Below are 9,225 nucleotides of genomic sequence, written 5' to 3' on the forward strand. Positions count from 1 at the left end.
TTTCCCTTTAGATACAATAAAAATTGTTGAATGAGAACATTTATATAATATGTTTGTGCATCATCTTTTTCATTTAGTGGAACATTTTGTGTAAATCATCTTTTTCATGTAGAAAATACCATATGGATGTCCCCTTTGTGTGCATATTAACATATTAAATACTAATTTCTTTGCAGATTTTTCTAAAATGTTTGGGCAATAATGCAGGGGTGAAGTTTGGATGTTGGTATTAGAAAAAACTATTCTTGTGAAATGTATTCATGTTTTACCATCTAAAATAAATAAGTGATGTTTCAGGGGATAAGAAATTTAAAAATGATCATGGAGATATTAAGACACCAAGGTATTTAGGTGTAACTACCAGAGGTCCCAAGTTTTTCATATCCTTACTTTATGGACAAACTTCCAAGGATGCCCAATGCATGTGGTTCTCTAAACTTACTTGGAATCCTGGGTAATGGAGATTCCAATTATATGCTGGCAGAGTTCTCCTACTTTCCAAAGTCATGATACTTTCAAATATTAAATTACTATGAAAGCCTATGACATTGTCATTTAAAATTTAGATCTGATCATTCATAAAAGCTCAGTTTCTAGAGTTCATACAACATCAAAAGTCAGAAAATTTATTATTAAAGTCAAAAACATTTCTATATCTCAAACATGTCCATTTCCATTTTTAAAAAATTATAGCATCTAAATATAACTGACAAAACATTCTACTGCCTACTTGCCCATCACCCTCTGCCCTTTTCCCTCAATTTGCTTTACACACTTAACATTAGCATTCTGTGAACAGATTTTTAAAGGATTGTTATAATGCATTCTGTTTGTATCCTACAGTAATTTATTTACATTTTAAAAGGAATATGAATACACTGTGGCAATTTTGACAACCAGCAAGCTCATCAAAGTAAGATTCTCCCTATAATCTCATGATAAACCAAATGCTTACTCTGTTCCACATAACAAAGACAGGGATTGTGTGTGGTTTACCTTTTAGATAGGGAAAGAATAGCTGACATCTAGTAGCACTTAACCCTTTGAGTTCCCTAAACTCTTTACTTCTAGTGTATGAATTGCTGTATGCTTTAAAATCCACTTAAATTCAGATTGCTTACCAGTGCAACTAGGAAACAGAAGGTACTAATTACAAAGTACTTGATACCTCACTCTTCCTACTGGTTGTGAAGAACTTAGTTTCCACATCTGTAGACTGATCAATGAAGAATTTCCATGTGACTGTTAGCAACATACTCATTTAAACAAATGACCCACAGGTGTTTTGCAGGAATGCTACCTGTATTGCATCATGGTAGAACAAATTTCCATTCATATGCTGTCTAAATGTCAAAGGTTAAAAATTTGGGTTTTCCTTTGTTTTTTATACCAGAAGTATTTGTTGAGTTTCTACTATGTGCCAGGCTCTTGATTGAGATAATTAATAATTTGTAAGATTTTTCTATTCCAGATTTTGGTTGTTTAGCTTTGAATTAGCCATTCTTAACTTGATTTCCTGCAGTTCTTTACTTACTAGATTCTTCTTCTGAGCATAAGCAAGGGAATACTCTGGGCCCAAGCAGGATTTTACTTTTAAAGAGGCAGGTGACAAGAAGCAGAAACCAGCGGCTTGAATGAGATTTATCTAGGCTTCTCATGGTTTTTAATTTTCTATATGACATTTCTGTTAGCATTGCCACTTGACTACTGTAAGGAACTGTGTTTACTGGTTTTGTAATAGTAGCATCTATTCTTTTGGAATCTGGACTTGGAACAACTCATTTCATAGAATCCTTGAACAGCCAGTTCGTATTCTCTCTTACCTAGAAGTTTCCAGGGTATTTCATGTGACAGGTTAACAGAAGAAAAGCCATTTGTGTAACTCTTCTGTTACATTTGTTTCCCTCCCCCTTGGATCCCTATAGATAAACTCTTACCTTCTCTTCCTGCTAATTGACCAGCAGCACCCTGGAATATTGTCATCCCTTTGTCCGAAGGAATGGTGTAGTTATATTCAAAGACCAATAAAATGTTATGTCCTATTATTCCTACTTATAAAAAAATACGTTTTTCCCTTTATTAAATTAGATTTTTTAAAATACATGATTGAAGGAGAAGTCAAGTAATACAAAAATTTCAAGAACAGCACAAAATTTTGATCCACTTTTAATTTAAAAATCTTTTTTCCCCCTTTAATCACATTTTAAAAATAAGTTGTAGGAGAAAATGTAAAATTATTTTTAAAATGTAAAGAATAATTAGCATTACGTTTCTGGTCCATTTGTAAATTTATGTGAGATAATCTGGATTTACATTTATTAATAAAACAAAACATTACTGTACATGCAATACAGGTTGAGTTTTAAAAAAATGAGAGTTGAGCTTTTTTTGCCCTTCCAAATGTTGGGCCAGCATATAATTTTAAGAGCTATTTGATACGTATTTGCTATAAAATTGATTTCTCATTGAATTTTTATTATGTTGAGGATTCTTTACTAAGTTTTCAAAGCATGTGAGACCTACTTAATGGAATAGTAATCAGATGGAAACTTAATTTAATGATCTTAAATAAAAGGTTGTAATTTTCCTGGAAATAAGGAAGAGTAATTAGATATGAAAATAACATACTTACGATCATAAGAGGAAAGATTATTATTGTGATAATTGGCCAATTTAGTAATTTCGAGTTTAGTTACATTCTCTCAGTTCTAGTTCAGTATATGATAAAGCATTATTTGAAAAGTAGTGCAGGAAGAATGCATACAGATAATATTACTGTTGATAAAGACCCAGCTGCAAGTTTAGTGCATGCTTCAGGGAATACAAATGAATATAGACTTTTTCTAACTTGGTTTAGATGGTATGACCTCACTAGAAGTATGTATTTCTATTTTAGAATATATATGAAATGCTAAGTCTTTCTCTTCCCTTTTTTAGCCTTAGATTGTAAGCAAAAGAAATCAAGGTCAAGATCTGGAAGCAAGAAGAAGATGCTGTCATTACCTCATGGTGCTGACGAGGTTTACATTCTCCGATGCAGGTATGTGCTTATGTTGCCGTATCTGCTCGGTTTCTTTAGATTTTGCTTTGAGACATATTAGGGATTTTTAATTTGTGACAGAAGGTGCATTCTCAGCTGTCAAGTTATAAATGAAGTTTTGAAGACAGGCTTAAAATCTTACTTAGCTCATAATACACTGTATTTCACAATGGATGAATAAATTTTTTATATTATATCAGAACTTTGATGATACTGTGATTTATGAAAGGAGCTTTTTTTGTTGTGGTGTTTTATTTATTTGCTTTTGCTTTTGTATTTATGTACTTTGATTTGGTTTGAATTTTTTCTTTTTAATTTGTCTTGCGTTTCTACTTCGTGGGAATACTTTCTCTCCACTCATACTTCTAAGTATAGCTATACAAACTTATTCCCACCTTCTTCTGTACTCATCCTCATGCAGTTTAAGGAATTCTGAGTTGGGGAAGGGTCTTTTGAAAAGAATGGTACGTTTTGGTATTATAGTTGTTTTAAATGTATTGAGTTGTATAGGTATTAAGACCTTTTAATTAATTTTAATTTAATAATAATGTTTCTACCGCTACAAATATTACTATACGTAATATAGCTGTTAAGCATATGAATTGGCAGTTTTATATTGTATTAAATAATTTTGACTTTATATGTATTTAAGAACTTTTGTTAAGTAGTCCAGTTTGTGATAGTATCTCCAAGATAAAGTGAAGCCTACTTCTTATGTATATGGATTTTATGTGAATTGGTTTTAAATAAAGGGAATTGGTTATGTTAAGAGAACTGTTATCAACTTCTTCTATAGGTTTTGTGGCCTAGTCTTTCGTGGACCATTGTCTGTTCAGGAAGACTGGATTAAGCACTTACAACGACACATTGTAAACGCTAATCTTCCACGGACTGGAGCTGGCATGGTGGAAGTCACGTCACTACTTAAAAAGCCTGCCTCCATTACAGAAACTTCATTTTCTCTACTAATGGCAGAAGCAGCTTCATAGAACAAGGAAACCTTTTAAATAGCAAATTTAAATTGGATGTAAATTTGAAATTCTTTGTCTTTTTTTTTAAAGCCACGTTAAATTATCCGTTTATAAATACTAAAGCAGGAAAATGGGGAAAAGTGAATTACAGTGACATCAGAGCAAACTGAGTACTTCAAACAGTAAGTAGTCTATATATTTTATATAGGATGGAAGATGTGTTTTTAAGGTTTACTAAGTTTTGTCAGTTAACTGTGTTCACTCAATGAAAGATCAGTACATGTAAGCAGTCATTAGTAAACTGTTACACATGGATAACTTAAAGACAGACTTAATTGGAAAATTACATTTTCTTCAGTGTTACCGGAATCAAGGTTTTTGTTTATTCCCCACAAGACTTGCATTGAAAAATAAGATATTATATTTTGTTTGTATGTATTTAGTGTTTTGTATAATACCAGGAACCGCTAAACTAAATTTACTCAACTTAGGGCATTAAATATCATGTACTTCATAGTTTGAGACTGTTCACTCAAATAGGGCAGAGTACTATTCTATCTAGATGTGTAAGTGTTTTTTTAAAATCACATGGAACGGTTTTTTTTATACTAAAAAGTGGAGGGAGATTTGTTTAAACAAGTATTTCTAAAAGAAATATGTACATAGTCCTGGAAATTATTTGTGGTAAGGAAATATTCTTTACTCCAGTTGCATTTCTCAGACAATAAAGTGGTGCATCCATGCTACCTCCTACTTTGTCAACAAAGATGCTATTTACCCTTTACATTTTTGTATCATAATAGATTTAAAAAATCTAATGTTCTTTATTGCAAGACATCCTTTTGTTAACAGATTTGTTTCTTTTTAATGTTTTACCTAAACTTTGACATGCTTACAGGACAGGTTTGCCTCTTACTTTATTTAACATTGTAGAAATGTAATTAATAAACAATGCTCACTACACAACTTAGAGTAGGCTTTCTCATTTATATTCCAAATTTGATCAGTTAGCAAAACTTAATACACCAATTGAAATATTTCTACATATGATGAGAATGTTTACAATTTAAATTTTAGAACTTGTTTTGGATGTGATTATATGTACGAAAATCGTGTAACACTATGCTCATGCTAAGAATCGACATAACGGAATTACTGAAATAAATGTGCTGTGAGGAATGGAAAATATGGTGCAGATGTCTTGGTCATGATAAATTGTGATTCTTTTAAACTCTTTCCAAAAACAAAATATTTCTTTTAATCTGCAGTCAGATTCCTTTACAAATAACAGTTTTTGTATGCAAGCACCATTTCATTTTATTTCATGTAGTATGGCTAATACTATAGTTGAAATAAGGATATGCATTGATAATTTTCTTCATATGTAAATAAAGTTAAAAGCAGTTAAAATAAGGAGTATTTTGGTAGAGTATATACATACCTCACTGCCAGTGAAATTGCTTTCCTATGGTATATCTCCTTACCAGAAAAATCTCTAAATAAAAAAGACTTAAAGAAAATTATAATGTCTATATTGTGAAGCATTTCTTATTTTTATCACTGGTGGAAATAGTCCACTTGAGGTTGTGTTTTATTTTATTTAAATTGTTTATACTTAGCAGGTTACTTTATTTGTATACCTTATATAGGAAATTAGGAAGTTGGATTAGATGGATCATTCTTATTAACCAAGGGTCTCCGGATCTCTGGGGTACTAGATAAGGGAAAAGTACTTCTAAGTTACTTTTATATTTTGAAATGCCTAATGCAAACTGTATTTCTCTATAAATATGAAACTAATTAAAATTTAAAATTTCTTTACTTCCAACTAAAATTATACAAAGTCTGTATATACTAGTTGTCTCCTACGGAGCATGTTTCATTCATAGTTATAAATGAATATATTTTTTAAATTGGAAGAAATACTTACATAGCAAGTAGAGTTCAGAAATTTTTTAAAAATTACAGTTTTGGGAGGGAAAGACTAGCAATCACTATAACCCCTTTCAGTTCTGATCTTTATAATTCTGTGATTTTTATTAAGCAAACGATCAAGATGTAAGAATACAGGTAGAATAGGTAGTTTGACCAGAGATTTTAAAAGCAAATCTGTATTAAATTTTTTATGTTAAGCTATTTAAAACAAGAATTTCTTTTTCTACATGTGAAAAGAATTAAATGGAATAATTCAGATTAAAGACAGTAAACTAGAGGGATTCCTGGAAAGTAAAGTAAAGTAAAAAACACTTTTCATGGTAAAGATATTTGGGTTTCAAAATTTTAAAAATTCTTTTGGAAGCCAAGTTTATCTTTTAGTTGACAACTAGAGAATTAAGACTTATTTTCGTTTGGCTTGCACTAGAAATGAAATAATAAATATTGTCTCAAGTTACATGGTATCAGAATATGGCATGATTCAATATTGACTATTGCCTAATTTTCTTTTAATTTTTTTAATCGTTATCTAAAATATTTGAGCTTTTACTGTATTAGAGTTTTTTCTTTTTTTAAAAAAATCTGATTAAAAGTATTGATTTATTTAAAGCAGCAAAACAAAAGGTTAACTTCTCTAAAAGTAATATTTTCTACTATGCTTCTTTAGATTATATTAGAATGTTGGTGTAGCAAATATCTCTGTTTTGGAGTTCACATTTAATTATGGGTTAAGGAAGTGATTTTCAGTAGTAATTTAATAGATTTTTCTTATGGACATGCATATAAACTCTCAAGAACTGTATAGTTAAAACCTATTAGTCTTAAAGATGGCTTTGATTTTTTTTTTCTAAGAAAGTTTAATATATGCTCATTTTGGAAATATTATGAAAACGAAAAAGTAAAAAATGGCGACATTACCTTGGTATAATCACTCAAGGACATTTACTTGTATTATCTTGTCATATTTCTTTCTCTTGTCTTATTGTTTCAGTGTACCTGTGATTGTATGTAATATAATGTATTCTGCTTTCCCAGGTTTAAATTTGAGTGGTGCAATGTATAGACTAACCTTTGAATACTAGATCTGGAGCTTTTTCCAATACCAATAGCAAATTTTCTCATTCTCCGGGTGCCATCTGGGTATCCAGGAATTGGATTCAATTCTAACATTAACTATCCAGAGTTAGTAGCAGACTCCTTAGGCTAAAGAGCTCAGTCCCCACACTTCAGATGCCAGTTACAAGTATTGAGTCACTTGTACTTCTGACCAACTGGCTATAAATCGAGGTTTCCTACAACACCCTCTTCAAACTCAATAATTTCTTAGGAAAGCCTACAGAACTCAGGGAAAACAAATTTCACTTTCACAGTTCATCATAAAGGACATAACTCAGAAGGAACCTGGGTGGCTTAGTCAGTTGAGTGTCCAAGTCTTGATTTTGGCTCAGGTCATAATCTCAGGGTCCTATGATCAAGCCCCACACCAGGCTCTGTGCTAAGCACAGAGTCTGCTTGTCCCTCTCTCCTTTTGCTCCCCCTCCCTTTCTCAAATGGATAAATAAATAAAATCTTTAAAATAAATGAAGGACATAACTCAGGAACAGACAAATGGAAAGAGATGCAAGGTGTGCAGGGAAGAAGGTGGCATGGAGCTTCCCTGCCCTCTCAGAGTTCACCACCCTCCCAGCATCTTGATGTGTTTACCAACCTGGAAGCTCTTTGAACCCCCATTGCTTAGACGTTATTATGGAAGTTTTATTACATAGGCATGATTGATTAAATCACTGGACATTGGTGGTTAACTCAAGCTCTTTTCCCCCTCCCTGTGGTCTTAGTGGGGCCAAAGTAGGGATGGTGGGGAGTGATGCTAAAAGTTGCAGTCCTCTAATCATGGTTGGTTTTTCTGGTGATCAGCTCCCATCCTGAACCTATTTAAGGGCCCCCAGCCACCAGTTGTCTCATTATTCTTGTAAGTTCAGCTGTTGATCATTTTAAAATAAGCTGTTCTGTATTTCCTGATTACTTTTAATATATTTACTTAATTTTATCTCTAGTTTTCTAAAGTTTTGCTATATGGGTGGGAAATTATTTTTTACTATTGTCAAGTTTGGAATCTCTGCTGGGCGTTGGAAGTTTCTTAGCCGTTGTCTCACAGCTATTTCTTCTGCCTCATTCTCTTTCTTTTGGAACTAAATGTATGTTAAATCCTTCTCACTGTGTCCTCTAGGTTTTTTTTTTTTTTTTTTTTTACCATTTCTTCTCAGTTTTCTGTCTGTTGATGCTACATTTCAGTTAATTTCTTTTGAGCCAACTTCTGATTTACTCATTTTCTCAGTTACTAACCCCATTTACTGAAGTCTTAATTTTGGTTGTTATATTTTTCAGATCTAGAATTTCTGTTGGTTCTTTTTCAGATACGCTTTTTATTGTTTCTCGTAGCCTGTTTGACTGTTACTTCCTTAAATATGGTCTACATAGTTATTTATATATCCTCCTTCTGATAATTCCAAATAATTGTGGGTCTGGGCTTATTGATAGTTGCTTTTCCTACTTCTTGTTTATGGTATCTTGTTTTATTTGCCTAGATGTTTAATAGTACATTATTTTTCGACATTATATTTGAAAACTATTATAGAACTATTTTGAAGCCTAGGATAGTATCTTTTCCCATAGGATTTTCATTTACTTCTGACAGATGAGTAAGGGTTCTACCAGTTTAGAACATGTTAAAACCAAATTCCAGATTTGTATTTTCCTAGTCTACTAGATGACGCAAAATCAGGCTCTGTAAGAGCTAGATCATGGGAAAGTTCATATACCTCTGGTTCACCTTTTAAGCTGTGAATATAGTTCGTTCTACGAGCTCCATGCAGCCACTGAAATTGCAACTTAGTTTCATAGCTATTTCTTCCAGATAGTATATGCCCCCTGGGCAAAAATAAAAGGCTCTATTAGGTGGTCCCACAGGGTTTCTTGTCTTCCCTTAGAGTGTGACTGGTGAATTTTTTACTCTTGTGTTATATTTTTGTTACTTATATGATGTTTTTGTTTTTATTAATCCAGCCTTTTTAGTTGACCTCAGTGAGAGAAGTTATTGAAATTAGGTAGTCTACTATTATCAGAATCAGAAGTCCTTATATAAATTTCTGGGAGAGGGGATTTTGTGTGTGTTTTTCAGTTCTGTTTTCCTATAAGAGTTCTAGGGGCACCTGGGTGGTTCAGTGGGTTAAAGTGTCCAACTCTCAGTTTCAGCTCAGTTTCAGTTTCAGGTCATGATTT

At 32.3% G+C, this 9,225-nt stretch overlaps 1 protein-coding gene across 2 annotated transcripts in view; it reads left to right on the plus strand.

The window, feature by feature from the left end:
- Positions 1–5,535, plus strand: part of ZNF644 (zinc finger protein 644) — a 98,447-nt gene extending 92,912 nt beyond the window's left edge. For both annotated transcript variants that reach the window (XM_080800544.1, XM_080800543.1), the window contains 2 exons: positions 2,938–3,040; positions 3,837–5,535. In XM_080800544.1, the coding sequence (XP_080656670.1) occupies positions 2,938–3,040; positions 3,837–4,029 (296 nt within the window). In that variant the 3' untranslated portion in view covers positions 4,030–5,535. The remainder of the gene's footprint in view (positions 1–2,937; positions 3,041–3,836) is intronic.
- The last annotated feature ends 3,690 nt before the right edge of the window (positions 5,536–9,225 follow it).

This window comes from Martes martes, assembly GCF_963455335.1.
Source record: "Martes martes genome assembly, chromosome: 4".
NCBI classification, from domain to species: Eukaryota; Metazoa; Chordata; class Mammalia; order Carnivora; family Mustelidae; genus Martes; species Martes martes.